General features: G+C 41.9%; 2 protein-coding genes across 11 annotated transcripts in view; both read right to left on the bottom strand.

The window, feature by feature from the left end:
- CEMIP (cell migration inducing hyaluronidase 1) overlaps window positions 1-23,595 on the bottom strand; it is a 100,408-nt gene that overhangs the window by 57,334 nt on the left and 19,479 nt on the right. The window lies entirely within an intron of this gene.
- Window positions 89-23,595, bottom strand: part of LOC107318795 (cell surface hyaluronidase CEMIP2-like) — a 40,052-nt gene continuing 16,545 nt past the window's right edge. For 2 of the 9 annotated variants that reach the window (XM_015873039.3, XM_085515411.1), the window contains 8 exons: window positions 22,173-22,388; window positions 16,814-17,022; window positions 7,809-7,991; window positions 5,928-6,141; window positions 5,109-5,210; window positions 3,726-3,886; window positions 2,458-2,567; window positions 89-418 (listed from right to left, as the gene is read on the bottom strand). In XM_015873039.3, coding sequence (XP_015728525.2) covers window positions 225-418; window positions 2,458-2,567; window positions 3,726-3,886; window positions 5,109-5,210; window positions 5,928-6,141; window positions 7,809-7,991; window positions 16,814-17,022; window positions 22,173-22,388 — 1,389 coding nt within the window. In that variant the 3' untranslated portion in view covers window positions 89-224. Of the gene's footprint in view, window positions 419-2,457; window positions 2,568-3,725; window positions 3,887-5,108; window positions 5,211-5,927; window positions 6,142-7,808; window positions 7,992-8,335; window positions 8,388-16,813; window positions 17,023-22,172; window positions 22,389-23,595 lie in introns of those variants that run through there. The other 7 variants (XM_015873040.3, XR_001557497.3, XR_014934324.1 and 4 more) reach the window with 7 other exon arrangements.

Here is a 23,595-nt window from a genome sequence, read left to right as displayed (position 1 = left end):
CTTCTCCTCCTAGGGAAGTGCAGTCCACAGGCTTTTCCTATCCACCCTGTGGGGTACTGTTTGAAAAATAAAACTCTACCATAGTGGGTAAGATGAGACTATATTTATTAATTATAAAATATACAAGTGAACAACATTGGTTCAGTACAATCCCATTAAAACAAGAGCAGTTGGGTGACGGCTGCTGGACTTGCCTGGCTGTGGTTACACCAGTGACACTAATCTTAGGGTGCTGCAGCCCCTGCAGAGATGTGCTCTGAGTGGTTCTGAGGAAAGGCATTATCTGAGCATTGATACTCTTTGGTCTTCAAGGGAACATAATGCTGTAGAGAAGCAGCTTTCTGATAACGAGCGTGATTAAGGACTTTAATCCAGGAGGGCTTGGCTTGTCCTTTATAGCCAAGCATAGCAAAACTCCCTGTAAAACAGACACAAAGAGTGTGACCCCCTGGGTGGATCCATTCACTTATTAGCAGTACAGCATGAACATCATTGGAATTTCTTAGCTTCCCCCTCCCTTCCCCCACCCAGCCCAACTTAGATTAAAATAACAGAACATTGAAAAGGCAAAAAGAATGATGAAAGAGGGAACAGGGCTTTCAAAGCTGTAACCTCACTGCATCACTGATTTGCCTGTACTTCAATAAGCTAAGATGGGTTCCCAGATGTGAGTTAGAGGGATGTTCTACTCTTCACTTTTTAACCATTGGTGCTCTTTCATATTTGACTACATGAAAATGGTTAGGCATTTTGAATCCTTCTTTTATTAGTTTACATCACTTTCTTCCTGTTATGCATAAACTGTTCCCCATGTCAGCTCTGCTCTTGTCCTCTGCTGTCTCAAAGTACAAAGGCATTATGTGTTCTTTGATTTTAATAATAATGTCTTGTGTTTATATTATGCTTTTCATTGCAAAGACTCCCAAGGCTATTCGCAGATGGCTGGATCAAGACTATTCCCGTAAACACTTCTAATTTAAATAAGGTTTTGCAGAACCAGGCAACAAGACCCTAAATCCTGATCCCATTGGGGTCAAGAGGATTGCTTTGTGCATTATCCCTGGCAGCAGTAATACATATCTGGGAGAAATACTCCAGCCTGCCCTGAACCACAGCCCCCCAGAGCGAACCACGGCAGCAGAGCGAACGCAGCCCTGCATGCAGTCGCTTTTGGAGCTATGAAGTCAAATAGTGAACATACCTGAACCAGCAGGAGAAAGCTCATGAATCTGAACATAATTACCCAGACTGGAACTCAGGGCAGGCATGCAGGTGATCACCCTTGCCCTTAGGAAAAGCAAAACAGGGGCACTGTGGCATCAGCCAACAATAGCTTGATCCTACTGCCACCCATGAGCATGATGACTGTGACTTTCCAGTGGACGTAGAAAGAGACATCAAAAGGGGTGGTGGCCCAGGATGGGGACTCGTGGTGGCCTTGTGTGCTCCAGGAGCAGAGAACCCGAGCTCCCAAAAATGACCTGGAATGGCTGCACCCAAGCGAGCAGCGCAGGTGTTCCAGGGAACTAAGTTTGACAAAGCAAACAAAAAAGATTACTTTTTAATCAAAAAATTCCTTTCAAAAGTATTCAGGGCTTTGATGAAAGAATGAAGCAATGAAGTTCCAGGACAAAGAAATCCCAAAAAAAAGAAAACCTCAAATTTTTTTGCTTTTGAAAGGATGAAAGAAAAAAACAGCTACTCGGGAATCAAACAGGCACCAAAGTAAAGTTCTGTCTTTGCTGTAAAGATTATGCTGTTCTCTTCCTGGAACAGTCACAGCATTGAGCTTTGAAAGTAAGTTCCAGTGAGGCAATAGCAGTCAAAATAAATAAATAACTAAAAAAAGGAGCTGAAAATACAACCAATTCTGCATCTGATCTCTGCTTAAGAGGCTGCAGGTGGAATCTGATTCAAGCTTGCTGGTTATTTTCCTAATTTCCTCATCATTTGAGTCATTTCTCTAAAGCTGGACTTCAACAGCCCCCTGTTTTCCAATAGGAAACCCAGCACAATGAAGGCAATATGTGGCTGGCAGCAATGTGCACACTGAGCTTCCATAAGCAATTCCCCCAAATCCATCAGAAACAGAGAATTCAGACTGAAAGCTGTTCTTCCAGATATGAGTGCTGCTTAAAGGCACTGCAGTGAGGAGGTGCCTACAGATGTCTTACTATGAAGAGAACACTCTCTGGAATGGCATAGAACATCAATCAGGTTCCGGCCAGTGTCTCTGCAATGATTTTCCTACTTTCATTCTTTTTTCTTTGCAAATACAATGAAAATATTTCTAAATGAATGCTCTAAGGGTATAAAAATCTGTGATCCAAAATGACTTGGATTTTCTGGATTAACGATACCGACAGATTTCTTACAGCAATTCAAGGTAAAACCTTAAGGAAGAACTTCCCAAGGTGATTCACCTTTCTTTCATCCAAGAAAATAAAAAATATTTACCTTCTCTGTGGAAGACAATAGGCTTTGCCGAACCTAACCTTGTAAAAACAGACATGTCAGAGCTCCACACCTTGTCTCCAATATCTCTAGAGCACACAAGAACAAGTGATCTGAAAAGAAGGACAGTAATTACTGCACAGCTGCAAAGTATTACTCTTGTTAAGAATCTGTGAGACCAATTAGGAAAAGGACTCGATTGCTTAACTTTAAGAACATGCTTAAATCCCTGTGATTTCAATCACATGTAAGCTCACATGTGATACTGTGCAGTCCTGAGACTCTGAAGCCATCTATGCACTGAAAAGCCTGCTTTTATGTCAAGCCTCTGCCTGACTGCGATCCTCACAGATGTGCTTTCAGACCTCAGTGAATTGTACGTGCAATAAATTACAGGCACAACTGGTTGCATTTAGCTGAATGCCCAGCCTTGCAAAAATACACAAGAAAATCAATACAAATGTACAGTCATCACATGCATATTTGTCATTTTGTGCACGTTTTATACATGCACATACTCATGTGCAGAAGTCAAGCTGGAATAACTCTGCAGTGTTCTAATCTTTGGTCATGAGCTGCTCAGAAATGTCTTGGACTGAAAGTCTGTTTTCTGGTTATTTGACCTGCTTCTGCCAGCAGCCAAGAATTTATCTATAAATCTCTGTTGTTCCATGTTTATGTGGCGACACATAAAACCACGAGGAATGTGGAACAGACACAAACAGAGATGATCCAGACCACTGCCAGGACACATTGAAGGTAACAGTCCACAGGCACGCAGGTCTATTCATCGACTCATTCAAAGAAAAGTCCTACTGGAAAATCTGGCACACCTATGATTTTCATCTGTCAGAAAAGGCAAAAACAATCAGTAAGGGTAAACAGAAACCAACCCAGTTCAGAAATGGAAAACTGAATCATCAACTGCCAGGAAACTCCTGGACCTTGGGATGTGTACACAGGACTGCAAATGCCATTGCAAGGACCTTATCTACTCCATATTGGAAAAATGGATTGTTAATTCAGAAGGAATTGATAGTTTTCTAGAAAATCTGTCTCTTTCTGCTCTAACATGTGCAATCCTGAGAGAGAAACAGTCCTTCTCCTATTATCTGAGTGATATTCAGGATTTGTATGTATTCAGCTAGATCCATGTATTCTGTCTTTGCCAGATCCCTTCACAGCGCAGGTTCAGATATGAAAGTAGCTCATTTTTCTTTGTCTGTCAGCACAGAATTCTACGTGAGCTGGGCTTTCAGCACTTTGCTTACCTCTCTTTTATAAATGTTTGAACATAATCTGTTATTGAATTGGTCACGTTTTCCCCGGTAACTGTGTCAAAGTGCCGCCTACTCACAACTGCTCCTGAACATGCATCTAGCACCACGAAGAACAGCCCAGGGCTATTGAACAGGAACGTCGTGTCATTTATCTGCAACAAAACACAGAGGTAAGTGCTATGGAAGCAGATAGTAAATGGCCGGGCAGATTCAGACTCTGCTCCAACTTTTCCATAAGAAGAGCATTACAAGCAAGGAAAATATCTAGTGTTTACAGCCTATAATTTTCCATATGTAATTAGTGCAAATGAAGTGATATCACTGATACACCATCAGGGCAGAAAGAAGAAAAACCATTAGTTTTGAATAGCACTGGGAAGCTCATTGGGGTACCAAAATCATGAGAAATGAGGTCATCGGCATCTTTTGTATGTTAAAAAGTACATTTGGGAAGCCAAAAATACTGGAAGTAAAATGCTTAGTTCAGCCTTAATACAGATTCTTCTCATGTGGGTGGATTTACTGTCACTTGGCATGGCAGATTTGACCAAAGAGCAGGGGGGAAGTGCTGAGACAGCGGATGGTGGGATAAAAGCCACACGTGGACATTTTTTGTTCCCCTGTGAATGTCAATATAGCAAGATCTCACAAACAAACTCCTTTTTGGCAGTGCCATCCCTGGGCCTCGAGGGGGTTTAGCACACCTGCCTCCTGCTTCACTCACTTCCTGCACCAGGGGCTCCTTCTACAGGTTACAGCTACCAGGATGTGCCACGATCTCTGCTTTTGGCAAGACAAAGGTGCTCAGAGATGCAACAGAGGGTCAAGCAGAGCAAGGAGGAGGCATTTGTCAACATCTATATGATTCAGCAGTACAGGAACCTAGGCAACATCCTTGCTGATGTGATTTCAGTCACACTTCTCCATCCGAGCAGAGGTGTAAGGCTTGTGCAGGGCTTAACTTGACAGCTCCAACTACTTCAGATGTGAAATGAAGTTATTTTTATCTTTTAGCGCGATGCCAGAGAAAGTTAGAAAAACAAGCTTGTTTTTTTCCCTTCATCCTTTGTAGCCACTGCTTTCTGATGTGCTTTTCTCCCCACATCCTCTCTATTAGAGTGGTGGTGTTAATTCTTCTTTTGAGGTGATAAAAGGCCTTTTTTCCCCTCTAGGGATCAAATCCTCACCTGAATAGAATACGAACTCCCAGTGATTCGAATGGAGCTAATTGTAAAGGAGAACAATGCACTCCTGTCTTCCAGAGGAACTTCCCATTTCCTTCTGCCAAAGTTCAGCAAGGTTTTGCAATAACTTACTTTGGAGATAAAGTTTCTCCCTGTTTAACCACCATTTCAAACATAGCAAAGCACATACCTTAATGAATGCAGATGTCAAGTGGTTCTGTATGTCTGTCTTGCTGAGGGACTGGATCTGGATTCTTACATACTTGACTGAGGGCGTGCTGGTGATAGCAAGCTGCAATTACATGGAGACAGAGCCTCAAAAAACTGATTGGCTAACTGGTTTTCATCAGCAGAATGACCCCAAGCACCAGTTCTCATAAAATACAATTGGAAAACCTCAAGAACGTAGGTTTTCAAACTATGACCCTGATTCACAAGTGCTTGCTGTTAAGACAACACTGACCAAAGAACTGAGGCAATGGAGATTGGAAGGGACTTCTGATGGTCACTCTGCCTCTGAATAAGAAGCTGAATATGAGTTTCACATTTGAGATTATAACCAAGGTGTAGATTTATATGAGCCTGAAACAATACTACAGAATTTACAGAATTGTAAGTGAATAGAGAACCTAGCTGTGATTTTCCAATTAGTCTTATTAACCAGAATTACTTCCCAGTCTGAAATTCAACAGCAATGCTGTACTTTGGAATTCAAAGCTAATCCAGTCTGAGCCCTCTCAAGTGTTCTTTTATTCTTGTTTGGGGAAAAAAAATAAGGGGAAAAAAAAAAAAAGATGCTGCGACTGTGCATTCACATGCTTCCAGTTGGGCGATTTCTTTGAGGCTGTTCTCGAAGTATAGTACAAAAAACTGCAGAAATGTAGTGTAAAATCCTTCCCTCCACATGTTGCACAGTGCTGGCCAGATTCACAAGTGGCTGTTCCCTACTGATGCATACATGCTGCATGACCTCAGATGCTACATATGGCTGTAGGAGAGGTGCTCATACCTGTGGGGCCCCACAAGCCCTGCATGGCAACGCCTGGTGCTGGAACACGGGGTGCTGTGAGGCAGCTGGCCTCTGTGAAAAGGGGTTGGGGGCACAGCTCCAGGACCCCCCCGGGTACATCTGTGCCGTGATTTTGATACGTTCACAGCCTTGCTGGGAGCAGTAACTGTGCCCTTGCCGAGCTTCATGGGCTTGCAGGTAGACAAACAGGTACCTACAAATGAGAGCAAACAGACTGATCAGAATCATGAAGTGTTTAGGGGAAAAGCTGAATAGAGTGAGGGTCTTTGAGTGCCAAATTGCATTATCCCTCCCAATTTGCAACACCACTGAAGAACATTTAGAGTGGTGTAATACAGCACACCTGCAAGTTGTACATTCAAAATAGGCCTGCAAGAGCACAAGTAGAGCCTCGCTCTCAACCCAGCATGATAAGACCTGCAGCACTCTTAGTCCATACACTGAAGCCAGCTTCCTTCATTGGGCAAGCATTGTTGAGCATGCATCACCTCCAGCACCAGGCAGCTGCATCCTGCTAGATGCTCACACTATTTTGTGCAGAAGGAAACAGGCTTGCTTAGAAATACTGGCATCTTCCCCTTTGGCTCCTACATCTCATGGCCCTGGCCTGCAGGCACAGCTTAGCCCTAGGCATGCATGACAAAACTTCCAAGGCAGCCAGATCTTCTGGCCCTTGGAGTTCATTTTTTCCTAGCTGTTCAAGTGTGTTTTCAATCGTGTCCATTCTGCAATTCAGGCAGAGGAAATTACATAAACAGCTCAGCTCAGCTTCAGGATCAAAAAGATGCATGAGCTGTAAAGGGGTTTTTTGTTTGTTTCTTTCTTTTTTTTTCTTTTTTTTTTTCTTTTTTTTTTCTTTTTCTGTTTCTTTAAAAACTAAATATTTGCTTCTATTTGTCTGGAAGAAAGAATGAGTAAGCTTGGTCCGTCTCCAAGGATCCAGCATGTGGGGTTAAAAAAAGAAGGGGAAACATCCCACTCGTTATGAAATAAAGTCTACAAAACAACAACAGGAAAAGCAAAAAGCCAGTCCTCTAACTTTTGTACTCTGAGAGGCTAAAAATAGCATTGCTGAATTAAACAGAATGAAAAGGCTGATACTGCCAGAACTAAGATGGGTTATGCCCATCACTATGCATCTATCAGGTCCAGATGGCTGCTGGCGGCCAATGGTTCTGCTTCTGCAGACCCACATGTGTAACAATTTTCCCCTGCTTTTTAGTAGTAAACAACATTTTTTTTTGTTGTTTCACAATTTCTATCATAAAAGAGGCCTGACTATCACCAAGAAGCCTGGCTAGCAGGAAAAGCATTCTGGGATTTGATTGCTCATGTGTTACAGTTGAAAGAATAAATATACCAAGTCTTATTTTCAAGTCTGGCATTTGTGGATTGATTTCTGAAGTAGCTGCTTAGTCAGGTGAAGCATCATGGGACTCATGGTTAAACCACAGGACAATTTTTTCCTTCCCAGCTGCTTTAGCAAACAGGGAATCATGGTTTCGTAAGATGTTTATCTAAGCAAAGGTGTTCTGGATTCCTCTAAAGGCAGTGCGTGACCTCTAGGACTCTTCTTCACGCCTTCAAAATAAGAGATGCACTGTGGTCAACCTTTCTTCATGGGAATATGAAGAAGTTGAAATTACCCAAATTATCTCTCTGCTGGGTGATAATGAAGTAGACCTAACCTACGTTACGCCATCCTATAGCTCTGCTATGACCTGAAATCAATGCAAAGACCATCCAAGATGGATGATACTAAACTTTAACTATGAGACAGGGAAAGGAAGAACCAGGACTGGAAAGAGAAGAACCCCAGAGATTTGCTGCCTGTTCACTGGGGGACTCTCATGGGCTCACCCCAACGCTCTGTCGAAGTAGAAGAGCTGCTCGCCGGTCCCATTGAGAACACTGTCACGGGAAGGAGCCATGAGGTAATGCTTTATGCTGTGCACCATCCCTGTCCGTCGCTGGTAGATATCTTTCACCACGTGGAAAACAGTGTTCCTAGGATAGCAGAGGGCAATGTGCAGCCAGTCTCCTCTGTCGTCAAAAAGGAGAAAAGAGAGAAAATGCACTTAAGGGCTTGAATACAGGAGAGGTGGTCTCCAGCCAAGAGCACAATCTTCAGGGGCAAACAAATAAATGCCTTTTGAGGTTTGCTTCCTCCTTTAAACTGAAAGAAAAAAAGAAAATACACCCAAATCCTCCATGCCAAAGAAAATCAGATTTTTTTCCTTTGTCTGGAAACAACGGCTGTTTATACAAAGGTCTGATCCAGAGACCCCAGCTGACCTCAAAGGACTTTGAGTCAGGTGCCAGGATGGCTTGAAAGAAGAGATTTTCTCTTCCTTGCTCATAAGACCAAAGCACAACCAGCCACATACCCGCTCACATCTCTGGAGGCTGCCAAGGCTCAGTTCAGTTCATCTGAAGCTGCTGCAAGAGAGAGAACCAGCACTCAGCAGACATTTCACCGGGGGCACTGGTTCAGGAAATAGAAAGTAATCTCTGACTTGAACCAGAGCCATAGCCTTAAGAGATCTGCTTCCTCTGCTTCACAGCAAAGTTTATGATCAGGGTTTCCATTAAAATCTCTCTCTCCCCTGCTCTTTCTTCAGTGTCAGTTTAAAATAACTGAGGGTAAAGTTAAATGGTCTTTTAACACTTGGCCATCACATTGTTAGCATACATACTTGCAAAGAACTGTCCCCACGGCTTTACTTTATGCTGTGATCTTTGTTGCCACCTCACAGAGAGAAAATCTGCCTCCAAACTACATTTTTTTCTTTCCACTTGGAGCCAAAAGATGCAGTCTGATGGGTACCACAAAACCAAAGACCCTTCCTGTCTGTAGGATGCACTACTACCGGGAAAGGCAGAAAGTCACAAGTTGTTCACACTTGAAAAGAAAAACTGAATAACAAGACTATTTGCTTAATATTTTCTTTCTCTCCGGCCTCTGAAGTGGCTCAGCACACCACAAGCAGGTAGCTGACCAATTACTGTGGTTTGCTTTCCTTCTATTTCCAAAACCACCAAGGCTGTAAATGTAATTACCTGGCTTCCTGGCTAAAATGCGAAAATACTAATTTGGCTTAAAGGCAGACAGTCACCACCATCGTCAGCTGCCTTTCAGGGCTCTGTGAAGCTGAGGAAGGCAAAATTTCTCCAGGAAGATGATCTGCCACCCATCCATACCTGCAGAGCACTAAGGAGTGCTAAACAACAAAATACCCAGATTCTTACTTTGCATTAGATGTGGACTATGCAATAGCGAAGCTGCTTCAGCCATTTTCTGGTTTTCTCGTTAGAGAAGAACAAAATGACAGTACTGAAGAGGGGACAGGCTGTTCTAGAATAATAAATCAAAGCCATACAAAAAGATCCTTCAGCTTATGCCAGATACTGCCCTCTAGATTTTAACCAACTCCAGCTGTGTCATAACATAGGACAGCTAGAAAATGGATATATTTTCAGATGATTTGGCCTTCGACTAGAGGAAATGAAAGAAATGCACCAGAGCCATGTTAGTGGGATATTTCTGGGACAGAGTCCCAAGACATTTGGCTGTTTCATAAGGGTAATTTGCATTGCATTAGCACATTTCATCCCCTGAAGACACCACCAAAAAATGGCCTTGCCATCTCCTTCAGATGCTGGGAGTCAGCCTTGGTGCCACGTTGTGCTGACTGCTACCTCCCCAGAGAACAGGAAAGGCACTAGGAAAGGAAATTGGAGTTGGTGAAAGAAAAGAAAATCATGGAAAAAAAACCCAAAAACCACAGCTGTGACTGTCTTGAGTCACCAGAGCACTTGGGAATATGAGTGCAGTGAGAGCCTATTGTGCACATGAGAAGGCTGAGTCAAACTCCAAAATAAACTGTATCATGACTGAGAACATCAAATGGAAGGCACCTACTTCAGAGTTTGTGAGAGAAGAGATGGAAATGAACACACTCCCATAACTAATTTCTTGGGAAGAGATATGGGAAGGGAAAGTTATCCTTAAAGTAAACGTAGGAAAGAATAAGGTGTTTATTTTCTATTTAATTTCATGGTATTTTAACAGCTTCCTATTTAGTTCCTTGCTTTGGTTTTGGCTCTTCAGCTTGTACAGAAGCTGCTGTAAACTCTCCCAAATGCCTGGTTGTACAGCTGTGCACAGCAAAAGCAAAGCACAGAGCGCTGCTGTGGGATGCCTTCAGGACATGGGTGAAATGCCTTTTACTGCATTGCCAAAAGTGAGTGAGAAATGCAACCTCAGGCTAGAAAATGCAATCAGGCAAGAGATGTCTTGGACATTGCACTCAAAGGGAAGCAGATGTGCATGTGCCTCCCTCAGCCACCACACTGGCCACAGAGACCTCCTGGCTGGGTCTCCAGTGCAGGAAGCCTGTCTCTTTTTCAGGGTGGTCAATGAATTATGACTCCTCCTTTAATTCTCTGCTTCAAACTCTCCATTCTGTCATTTCTGACTGCTACTCTGAGGTGAAGATTGGCAGGCAGAATCAGAAACATTTGAGCTAGTAATATCCCGCAAGGCAGAAACCCTTGTTCTACTGTGGTGAGTGCAGTAGCACGGCATCATTAGTAGGTTCTAACAGTTTCAAATGCTACTTGGAAGGTTTCAGAGAGTCAGCATACACCAGGATCTATCAGCCCCTCTGTTACTATTCTCCAGTGATCCCCACAGGGCATTTCATGTGTGTTTATGAATGTATCTATCCTGTTTACTTCCTTTTGGAAATGACTGGGTAGAACTAACCCAGAAAGCCATTTTCTTTTCACCCGAATTTTGCCATTTTGCAGTGCTGGCTCCTTCAAGTAGACAAGAAATAGCAGGCAAAGTGCTAAAAATCATCCATGTGCTTTGGCATTGGGCAGGCTTCCTGGGATAAGTGAAAGCAAAAAAGGAGGAGGGAAAACAACAGGCAAGAGGTTTCCTGTTCTTGGTTGTATGGTCAATACAGATCTCCATGTACACCCATACATACCTCTGTTACAAATTCAGAACAAACCCCACAATTAACCCCAAACTCCCACTCAGAGAAACAAGATTGAACAGGCAAAGGAAGGGAGACTTCTGCGAGCGGTGGGATGTGAGTCACACAACTTTGAGATGAGATTTGGCTGCAGTAAGCACAGAAAGAGCACACCTGTGACTCTCACTGCCTTAAGAGAGGACAAATGAACACTAGTTCACTAGTGACCACATTCTATGCCTGTATCAGATGGAGCATCAGTACTGTATCAGAGTATCAGTACTGAACATATGGGTAGGATCTAGTGCTGGGGTTGGAGTTTATGCTGTACCTCATTCATGGCTATATTTTGGCTAAGGAAACCCCTAAAGTTGTTTAACGCTATCCTGAAAAACAGCTCCACCGTGTCTCTTGGTATGGTGTGTCACATAACTGATGACCATGGATGTGCACAGTCCAAATCCTGACCTCACTGATGAAAATCTGGTGTAAGCCAATGAGGGCATGCAATAGAGTACAACTGAAAATTACTTATTTTTTCCTCAGGCACGAAAAAACAAGAGACTTCCACCCAGTGATTCAGCCTCCCCCAACTGTTATTACTGCTATTTAAAACAAACCCTCTGACATTTTGGTCAGCTCTACGTGCACCGAGAAAAATGGGAGTTCAGAATTTTCCTGTTCATAATATGGGAGGCCAAGCAAAAACCCTTACAGGCTGCTTCTGCAAGTTTGCCTCTCAAAAGGTGAATTTTGAACTTCAGAAGGCAAAACAAGCAAAGCCACCACTCAGCCTCCAACCCTTCTCAAGAGCAAATAATAGAAGGTCTGTGTTCCTTTATCTCAGTCATAATACTGATGTTTTTCTCTCACCCTCACAACAACCTGCCCAGCACCCAACTGAATCTCCTCAACACAAAATCCACATACAGGACAACCACCTCCTAAACCAGCATCATGAGTGGGGAAAATGGACTGAGAAATACCCATGGACCAGCAGCCTGGTTTGCTGCAGCCATCTGAGGACTTGTTAGTTTTAGACTGCTCTTGTTCATTCACTGAAACTATCGGGTCACCTTGTTAATCCAGTCCAAGCAAACACCATAGAGAACAGAAAGCAGCAACATCTGCCGACAAGAGGCTAAGACAGGGCTTTAGGATCACTCACACATGGCAATGCCAGCACCCAGTTTGGCCTGGCCATACTGAAATGGTTCAATCTGCAACCCACTGTCCTGGCAAACATTTCAGCCTTTTTCTGGTTGTTTTTTTCCTTAAATGTCTAAAGGATTTCAACCACTTGTTGGTAATTTAAGTGATTGAAACAGACAGAAGGGAATTCAACTGATTTCTGCGTTATGTGGATGATTAACTCTGAATTACAGATGTTATCAGGAGGAACTTTACTTATTATTATTGAAAATAGTGCTGGTGTTACTTAAAGTACATCTGGAACTGGGAGATCAAGGTCGGCACTCATGTTACATACAAGTAACATGGAAGCAGTCACAGCCTTAAGCTGTTAGCTGTACTTTGAAATACTACTTTCGTCTTCCTATCCACTTGTCAATCTGCAAATCACAAGGAAAAGCACATTTGGAACTAATCTGAAAAAGGAACAGTTTAGGAAATATCCGTAAACTGGGCAAATCTGAAGCAAGTATGTTCTAGCCTTGTCTCATTATCTTTGTTTTCCTAAAAACCCCCATCATCGCTAAAGAATTTAATCACAAAAATGACAAGTAGCTGAAAGTATGAATCAGACCAGCAATGAATAAGAAGCCATAGGGAAAACACACATCTACACAGCTCTGAAAAAAAAAAGACAAATATAACCAGTCCCCTGGAGTTTCAGTGCAGACATGGGCTGTGTAGGTTGTCTGCTTGTACTGAAACCTCCACCTTTGGATGGATGACAGCATCCTGGAAACCACATATCACCCAGAGCCCAAAGTCCCCACTGTTTTCAATCCAGAATTTAGACACAAGCTCATTCCAGGCTCTTGAATTTTCAGATAATTAGATTATTTGCTTGTGAACAAAATAACAAACCACAGTGCAGAATGCCAGCCTAGCAAATACAGGGACATTACCGTGCACCTGTGTCGTCTCTGCACAAATACTACAGCAAGGGGAAGGCTGGACACATGCCCAAGCACTCACATGGACATCTGCTCTTTCATTTGCTCTTGACAAGAAACTTGGCTCTCTGCTGCCAAATAAATCTTTGGAAAGGCTCTCATAAGGATCCAACTCCTGCATAAAGGCACGAAACGTTGCTGTTACAAGACTCACTGTACCTCTCCAGGGGATGCTGAGAGGCTGCTGGTGAAGGCAGCATGGGGAAAGCTCCTTGAACTTTTCCCTGGGGCCAACATTGGCTGGGGCAGCTGGGCAACCCCATGCTAACCCTAACCCTGCTTGCAGCACCGTGGCAGTTCACCTATAAAAAAGGTGATACTCCCTTTGTACCTGCTCACATCTCCCTGAAATTCCCTAGGTCAAATCACAGCAGAGAGCCCTAATAAGGAAAAACTCTTCCTCCTGAGTCTCCACAGACCAAGTATAGAGATATTTGCCTGTACTCATAAAAAACAAGGAATGTTTAATTTAATTGCCTCTGCTTTTCAGCCTGATTCAACAACACAACTCATTACACTATACTTCAGATATGGACTTTGGGGAGATTTAATTCTTATCTTTAGATTAGCTGATAACACAAATAAGCCTGGCTGATTTATTGGACAGCACTGTGCCTTTGATAATAGTGTTTGCTTTAGCCTCTTCTTTGATTAGAGAATTTGCACACGCACAAAACCTGTGTTATTAAATCGACAAACCTTGTTTGTGACTTTGCTTACCCTATGGAGAGCCAATCCTCTTACTGTTTTTCAGCACCTGAAAGGAGGCACTTACTTGCAAGCAAATAATGTTCTCCAGGCGCTCCTCCTGCCATACCAGCCTCACCCTTCTCTCTTAACAATCCTCACACTCTCTGTGGGCCTCTGTGCTTCTAGAAATAGACAGCAGTTTTGAGTAAAGTCCTCAACTCAACAGCTGGTTCCCATCTTCCTATGAAGCACAAGAACAGAGAAAATAGCAGCTCTGAGGAGGTGAACGCTGCTCCTGAAAGTTTAAACTGATGGAGAAGAAGTTTGAGGCCACTGTTCACGAAGCTCTCACACTTTGTGCTTGAAACTGCAAGTACTCTAAACAGGTCTTGAATCAGTGCACAGAAGACACACGTACTGCAGCAACCCATCACGTGCCACCACAGAAGGAACAGAAGCTGACCTCCTCCACTGAGCAAATAGTTGAGCAGTTCCCGGACACCCCAGACTGGACTCGCAGGTGCAGAAAGCGGCGCTGCCACTTTCAGCTGAACCTTGTGAGTGCATCCCTACCTCCTGCCCACACCAGGAATCCTGGTGTTCCAGTCTTTTAGTAAACATTTAAACTGGAATTGCTTTTATTAGCTCTTTTTAGAGCACTTCAGAAACACTGAAAATGTTAGTGACACAAATATCCAACATCAGCCCCATGCCTGACCTCCAAAAAGGTTCAAATCCTGGTACGCATCTTCCTGTCAAATTCCTTATTTCCCTTCTGACCTTCCTTCAGCCAGCACAGAAAGTCCTTCCAGAAGCATGAGGGCTATCTAGCTGTGAAGCAGCATCCTGCATATACCTATCTATCATTTTAAAATGACAAGTCTAAAAATAGCTTGTTTGGTAAGGCTATGCCTGAAATTAATAATTGCAAAGTTTTGCTACTAAAATTCCTCAAACATATTTTGTTTTGCATTGCATATGTTTTCCATGGATATAACTATGTTAAGAGCTCATTTCTTGGCAGATTATTTGGTACTTTAGAATTAAAAAGAACAGACAGCAAATAGCCATTTAAAACAGGTAAAAGTCTTCCCTGATTTTTCACCTCTGATTACTCTGCTTCACAACTTGAGATTTGTTCCATTCAAAAAATGATTGGATACACTGTTTAATAAATGCCGTACACGGAACTGCTTAGTAGGCATTTGATTTCCTTCAAGCTTCTAAATCTTTTTTTAACCTCAATTGCTTCCATGGGAATGATTTCTGCCTATGTTATTGCATTCAGTATGGACATTTCACCATTGCTCTTCCATTACCCTTAAGACACACAGTAGTGGCATGATTTCATTCCCAAGAATTTCTCTGCAAGATGCTTTAAGTCATAGAATCATCAAACAATTTAGTTCAGAAAAGACCTATAAGATCATATAACCATCAAACTAACACAATCACATCCACCACTAAACATCATCCCTAAGTGCCATGTCCACACAACTCCAGGGATGGAAACTCTTCCACCTCCCCAGTCAACTTATTCCAACCTCTAACTGCTATCTCTATGAAAAGGATTCTTCCAGATATCCAACGTAAACCTCCCCTAGAGCAATTTGAGGCCATTTCATTGCATCCTATCTCATGTCATCCGAGAAAAGAGACTGACACGACCTCACTGCAGGAGGTGTCCTCTTTTCAGGGAGCTGTAGGGAGCAGTGATGTTCTCCATCAGCCTTCTCTGTTCTGGAACAAACAGCACCAGTTACTACTTCTACTACCCACTGACTTACTCCTCATAACACTTGTTTTCTAATCCCTTCAGCATGGCCAGTGCTCTCCTCTAAACGCTTTCTATCAATTCAGTATCCTTCTCGTAGTGGAATGAAGTAAAATTATAAAATAAAATCACATTTTTTCCTTATCATGGTATATTTTCCTTCTATAGTTTTTCAAAACACACACCTCACCAACTGTTTCTGAATCAGAAAAGTCTACAAACCTTTGCCCTGTTCAAATAACTTAATTGGTTTCACACAAGACAAAGAGAACCACAAATACATTGTGGTTACCAGTAGTAAAAGCTAAGTTGCTGCTTGAACAAAGGCTAAACTTCAAGCTGAGTTCTATCAAACATGCAGTGCTGCCTTAAGATTTGAATCTGTGATTGAACACCAAGTACTTGCCAAAACTTTGGCATGTACTAACTGGCACAGTGATTGGGTAACCATTGTATATTGATGCAGAAGGCTTAGCTCTTAATTGCAAGGAAATAGCTAATTATTTAAAGACAGATAATAATTGCAAAACAGCTTATCCATGAGTGACTAATGGGTTTTGCACTTCCTTAAAGTGCATGAATTTTCTTTGCCAGCTGTGGCCATGAACATCACAGTTAAGCCAAATGGATTAGAGGACCCTCCTAGAAGTTGTACCAGTGCACAACACAAGTAATTTCACTAAAGTAAGAGGTACTCTGGTCCTGAGCCACCACTGGAAACAATGAAAGAAATTATATAGAATGAAATAGATTGCAAGGGGAAAAGGCAGGTCTAAATTGGATATGTCTTGCTCTTACAGAGCATTAGATGAGATGGAAAAAATATGGAAAATAAATAGAGCACAGCCTACCATGTTGTTGTACTGAATCCTGAAGTTTTACAATGCTATCAAAAAGGAAACAGTGATTGCAGTGCTATTTGGATTACAGAAGATGCAATGTTCTGTGCACATTCTGATGGACTTCTGCATTTTATATATATGGGAGATAAATTATGTGCAACTAGTACAAACAAATGAACAAGAGCCAGGGCTCTTCTGGAGGGATTTCAGGGACATCAGGCCAGGACTTATTTGGACTCTGTTTCAACACTTTCTGGAAAGAGAAACAGCTCTGTACATCAAAAAGGTTGGAATAAGGAAAAAGCAGAGGCAAATCCTTGCATCAGTAAGTACCCGTCATTAACACCTCTCTTTGATGCTCTTACAAATTGCTAAAACATTCAAAGGGTCAGTTGCAAAGAACCCAGGAAAATCCTATAAGGCAGAGCAGTACCTGTTGAAGTTGATGGGGTACAGGATGATATCCTCAGGAGCTCTGCCATCCCACTGGATGATATAAGCCTGCTCCAGCATGACGACTGGCTGGTACTGCTGGTACGGCGCTCCTCTGTTCACGCCTTGCAACTGCAAGGGATGGGAGTGGTATGCTGCTCTGGCAATGGATAAGGTCAGATTCTCAGGGCGCCTGGCCTGAATATAAAGCTGAGGGTGAAAGGAAAATGACAAACACGTCCATTAAAATAGCCAGGCTCAGCAGTAACATGTGCGTTTGATCACTGCTGCCTGTAAATGGTTTTGCCAATGAAGAGCTCAGAACATTCGGAAAATGACTGAAACATTTCCAGTTCAAATAAAAAGGTAAAACAGAAATAGAATCTGCAGCTGTTTGAGGGGACACCACAAAGTGAGATATGAATTGTGCAGCACCATGGAAAGGTTAACTGGTCAGACACTCAAGGGAGAATGTTAATCAATGAAACATCACAAAGTAACTGTTTCTTTTGAATACAAATTATTGCACTTTAAAAACAGCCTTATTCCACTGAAAATATAGACAAGTCTTTAACAGTTTCTCCTGGCTTTGGATAAGGTCCAGTTACCTAATGGAATCCACGCCTTCAGCTTCAAGAAGCAGAATAGGCTTAAATCTGGGGGCTAAAATTCAATGTCTTCACTCTATCATTATACAGACCAAATACAACATTGTATATGCTACAACCAAAGCTCTTCTATCTGGGGACCAACAGATGCCCTTGGCCTGTAGTTCAACACCTATGCTTTTTCTGTTCTTTGATTCAAACGAAGGCCAATTCATGTGGAAGATCTTATCTTTAAAGTTGAATGCGTGACTGTTCACCTGCTTCCCCCTGTTTGAAATACTAGCACAGAAGGAGGACATGCAGCTCGTCATACAAATTGGTTTCAGCGCTGTGTGAGATGTAGCACACAGCTTGTCATATTCCCTGAAAGGTTCCAAATGCACTGACAGCAGCCAAGAACGACTGTAATCCTTCTTCCTCCACTCTTTTATAATGTAAAATAATGCAGTTTGCATCAAAAATAAGAATGTCTTCTAATAAGCTTCTACATGAGTACATTCAGCACAATTATTTTTAGACTCAGTTTCTGTCTTCCAGCAGATTTTAATACTGCAGGCAAAACTAGGAGAGGGTGACACAAGGTCCATCAGGATATCCTCCTCTCAACACTAAACTTTATGGCCCTGACCTCTCCTATCTCCATTTCAATTTCTTATTCCTTTTCTTGTCTACCCAGATTGAAAGCTCTGCAAAACAGACTGTATTTCACTAGTTTATATATAGGATTCATTAGAAGTATATTGTAACGCTAATGATAAGACATCCTTAAAATACAATAGGAATTGCTTTGCTGACTCCAAAGCACAATGAAGAAGCAAATATTCCCATGACATTTGGTTTGTCTTCTAGTGGACCACAGCACGAAAAGTGACAGATTCCCACTACTTTCTCCTCAGAACATAACACCTTAGCCACAGCGAAATTCATCTGACAGAAGACAGAGATGGTGTGCCCAGCATGAGCGTTATTTAACCTGAAGAAATACATTTGTGGCTCAATTTAAACAGGAAATGTCTCAAGAAATCTAAGAAAATGTTTAACTACAGCTGCAAGGTTTCTGGATGTTGCCAATTCAGCTCCCTGGTCCGTTGTCATGTTCAGAAGAACCTTTGCACTTGTACCTGCTCCTGGCATTGTGTTTATGCTCCACAGCACCTCAAAAACATGGGTCATTTCAGCCTAACCACCCTCCACCCCTGTACTAAGTATCTTAATTCTGACTGCTTGAGTGAAAAAAAAAAATGGGATTTGTGTCAAAATGTAATCTAGAAATGGTAATGAATGTTTCTTGGATATTCAGACCATTCCTCCTTTCATGCCAGTGCAACCCGGTCTGTAGCACTTTAGTCTGTCCTGTGTGGAATCCACACAGATCCTTGGAGATTAAATTTGATCCCAGAACCATATTAAACACTAGATTTTCTTGATGGCTGAAACCATCGATCATGTAATTTGCACCAAACAATCTCAGAGCAGCAGCCCATTTGCTCACTCTTCATGGATCAAGGAAGAATGATTTGTTTTTTACAGTCTGATAAAAGACTTTCTATTTATTTATTTATTTAGTTATAAAACCAAGGAGGAAAACCTATTTTCCCTTCACATTAAAACCATAATTGGAAAATCGATTATGTGCAATGCAATAAACTGCATTTCAGTGCCATTTGTCCCCACTCTGATGAGGTAGTTCTGGGGTCAGTGTAGGTGATCAGAAAGGTCCTTTCAGACCTGAAATCTCATGAATGCGTTAATCATTTTCAATCAGAACAACATTTTCTGATGAAGAACAGTAGGAATGAACACTGAAAGTGCAAAATATTATCTTTCAGGGTAAGACACAACCTATCCCCGTAAACTGATGTTATTTCCTTCAAATATTTGTATCCAACAAACACAGAATATTAAGGTGGCAGCTGCAGTATGCTTACTACCCAATTAAATGCAACAATGGCTGAGATGCCTCCTGCATCAACTGGGTACAGATCTCCAACCACTATCTTGGTGGCTTAGTCCTTATACACACCAAGGTACACAGAAAGCAGTACCCCACATTTCCCATTTATCCCTTCGTCTGGACAGGAGAAATTACAAGCTAATGGAGTAGGAGAAGTAGAGCTAGTTAAACATTATAAAATGGGATCCTGCTACTTGCCTGGATGGTTTAATGGACACAGTTGTCATTTTAGCTGCTTAACATTTCATGCTAAAAAGATGTGTCAGATTTCCCTGTGCTTACATGGCAGTTTTCCCAAGTAGACTGTGAAACTGAGAAGATAAGTTCTTTTACAATTCATGGGGATCTGCTATTCAACTGGATAGCCAGCAAGAAGATAAGCAAAATGCAAAGCAGTGGAACAGAAAGTTTGGTGGTGTTTTGGTTTCTTTGACATTGTTTTTGTCCTGCTGTGCTGTCAGTTGTAAAACTGGGGTAAAATCTCTTAAAAATGAGAAACTTGATACACCATCTACTCTTCTAGTTCTAGAACCAGCTGAATGCAGGTTCATGGTCACTGCAATTGCAAACACTGCAAAACAGAGCTAATTGAAGTGGAACAACTTCTATTTCAGCTGACCACGGTAAGGTGGTGACTTGCTGGAGTGAACTTGTAAAAAAAAAAAAAAAGCAAAAGAATTACCTAAAAAATTTAAAACTAGAAAAGAATCAATTTTGTTAACTCAAAAAATGCGACTAATTTTGCTAAGCAGCGGCCTTTTATGACCATCTAACATCTTTTTAAGCTACTGAAGGAAAATAGCAAGTACTGCCAAAAAACTCAGCCTATTTTAAAAAAGGACCTGTCCCAAAAAAAGAAAAGTTTCACAATCTGTCCTGAGTTGCTCTGAAGTCTGCAAGGAAGCAGTAAGCTCACAGCTTCAACTGCCCACTGGGAGCCAAGGCGCTTCTTTTACGATGCATGCAAAAAACAGAAATGGTTTAGGAATCTCATTCACATTTCCCACAAGCAACATAGGTGTTGAGATGTCTCCAGGTCAATGCATTTGGAAATCTCACCCACCTACACAGAGATAACTATGGGATGGACCTCTCCCTACATTGTTCTTTTACTATCAGCCTCTGCAGCAGCTGCAAATCAGACTGATGAGATAGCAAGGACCTCAGTGCCCTGCTGACAGAAACTGGGTGACTCACAGAAAGCCCCTATGGTGCTGCCAGGTCTTGCCATTTCCTTGTCAATCTCCTTCAATCTGATGCTCTTTCCTAAAGCCTCACTTAATTCACATTACATGAGTGTTTTAGCTGTCATTAAAAATCAAATAAGTTAGTCTTGTTAGGACAATACCAACCTTACAGGCTTCAGGATCAAAAGGGAAGGACAAAGAGGCCTGATAGTTCCTGCCTGTGTAAATCTTGTGACCTTAAGCTGGTCTCATAGCCCTTTTTTGGCAGAGCAAGGCAATGCTGAAGCCAAAGCACAAGGCATTTCTCAGCACCTCCCACTGCAGGAAGCTCCCAGACACTACATGGGGAAGGTGTGTGGTGCTCCTTGGCCATGGTGAGGAGAAGGAGCCACAAACCAGCCATGGGAAGTCAGGTCAGCTCAAGTTGCCAGACTAAAATATCTTCAGGAAAGTGTGTCTCTGGGATTTTGTGGAGCCAGAAACAATACCAGAGGAGGAGGTTTTCCCCTTTCTGGGCAAATTTAGTCCAGAAGAAGAGCAGAAAAGTAAATGGAAGAAACCAGAAAGGAATTAACTGAACTCTAGGCATTTTGCTCAGGAAGGATTTAGCTGTAATGTTAGCTGAAAGACTTGGGTCTTGTTTTTCCATGCCAAGTAGCCCTTCCCTAGTCTATCTTGGGCCCAGTTCAGCTGCAATTTAATGTCACTGTTTCCTTTAACTGAAAGGACATTTTTACCTGCTTGCACTAGGGAAGAATAAAGGTTCTTGTGTAGCAGAGCTACAAGAGGAGGAAAAGAAAAACATATTTTGTAATAGAACTACTAAGATCAAAGCAAAACATCTTTCTCCATAGTTGGATTCAATCTTTTAAGCTTTTGGTCTGAAATACAACACCCAGAACTCAGCTCACAAATAAACCATCTGCTTCTAAAGATGCTGAGGACCAAGGTCAAGCTGAAACCTTCCATCAGATATGCCCTCCACATTAAATCAAAGTGTGTTGCATGGGACCAATTTCTTCTGCACTGCACGCACATACATTTCCCTACCCAAAACCCATAAAGCTAATGTGAACTTCACTTATCCTGCTGGATGCTGATTAGATGAAAAATGCTGGTAACAGATCCCAGAGAAGCAAATGTTTACGCTTGCCTAAACCTAGCCAAGGAAATTTTCTATGGTGGAAAAACAGCCTCACCACATAGAGTGCCATAATTGGGAAAGTATTAATAGACATAAAAATATAAATGCCTACTTGTTGACAATTCTGAATTTAACTGTTAGATTGCCAGAGCCCCAAATATTATTTCCTTAGAGACACAGAGGAAAATATAAGTGCAAAGCACAAAAACCCTTATTCAGTGGGGCTATCTCTCAGGAGCCCAATCCTGTTTCCACTGAGTCATTAGCAAACCAGAGAACACAAATCCAGTGTCCAAATACTTAAAGAGCAGCTCCTGATAAAGCAAAACAGTAAAACTATACCCAAAGTATTATTTCTCTGTTATCTTTTTGAGCGTTCAATGTGTTTCACTCCACCACCCCAAATAGAGCATTTGGGGATGCCCACCCAACACACACGGTGATGCTGCATGCAGCCATGCCCTTACCTGTGCATATCTACCAGTGCACATCACCCCATTCCAGCGGGGGACGGTGACACAGCCGGGATGACGGAGCAGGTAATTGTCTGCTCTGCCTACAAAAATGTTGGAATATCCTGTCACAGAGCCATCCAGATCATGAAAGACAGACGTTTTGTCACCATCGTTATCGTTATTTCCAAACCACTGACCCGCTCTGCCAAAAAACACTTTCAGTCCAACCTAGTAGGAAACAATAAGAAGAAAAATCATAAGGGTCTGAGCTTGCAGCATTTTAACAGCCAAGAGAGTGATACATCTAAGACTAGATAGCATTACTGTTTGAACAAGAGTTTTGCTTTGCCTATTGCACTTAGATTTCTGGCTATATTGGCTTTCACCCTTAAATTGCAGGAAATATTTTTTATAAGCATTAGACTTTGAATTGCACCCACAAAACCATTTATTCCTCGAAATCACACAGCAATAAATTGTGGAGCATCAGAAAGAGGAGGATGACTCAAAGGGAAGGGAAGTACTGGAAGATTATGAAATTTACAGAGAAGTAATCATCTTTAACCCCAGTTGTAATCAAAGAAACAGGAACTACAAAAGCTATGGTGAATTTTCTCACATATTTCCAATGGCTGTTCTGATTCTGTGACATAGGGTTGCCCAGTGAGGTGGTGGGTGCCCCATCCCTGCAGACACTCCAGGTCAGGCTGGATGGGCCTCTGGGCACCTGATCAGCTGTAGGTGTCCCTTATCATTGCAGGGCAGTTGGATCAGATGGCCTTTAAAGGTCTTTAAATGGCCTTTATACATCCTAATGTATACTCTGAAGAATACGTTTTTAGGCAAGAAAAAAAACAATCATTATAGTGCATAGCTCTGTTTACAAAATTCTTCAGTTGATAAATAAAAGGTTCCGTCCCCATATGAAAATACAACAAAATAAGGAAACTGCAGATGTCCAGCAAGAAATCATGGGATATTTTAATGCCTACAGAGAAAATTATTGCACTGTGTGATGATAAATTTTTGAGAAAATCAAGACAATAATTATTCCAGGTCGTGTACGCAAGAAGAACCCTGAGGCAACATATATTGAAAGAGACAGCATAAGTAGCAACTTGATCATGCTGGCCCAAAGGACTATAACTTGTTCCATTTTGCCCAAATAATTTTAATGGGACTGTTCATAAGAGGAAGAATTAGGGCCAGCAGGATTATGCTGCAAGTTCACTAAGGACTCTAAAGGCTTTATTTTTCCCAATAATAAGTAAAAATCTTCGGAGAACTGGAGGGGCATCATGATTTTCAGTTAGATGGAAAGTCCCACTGGCTTAAAAAGAATGACTATTGCAACAAGAACGACTTGAAGAATGAAACAACAAGAGCCTTACATTGCTCTATTAAGTCTGTATTAAAGCTAAATCAAACCCTAAAA

The sequence above is a fragment of the Coturnix japonica genome, chromosome 14, assembly GCF_054131305.1.
Source record: "Coturnix japonica strain WE chromosome 14, WE-NBRP24, whole genome shotgun sequence".
In the NCBI taxonomy this organism is placed as follows: Eukaryota; Metazoa; Chordata; class Aves; order Galliformes; family Phasianidae; genus Coturnix; species Coturnix japonica.
Note: the sequence above shows the minus strand (reverse complement) of the source record. Positions and strands in the feature narration are given on the sequence as shown.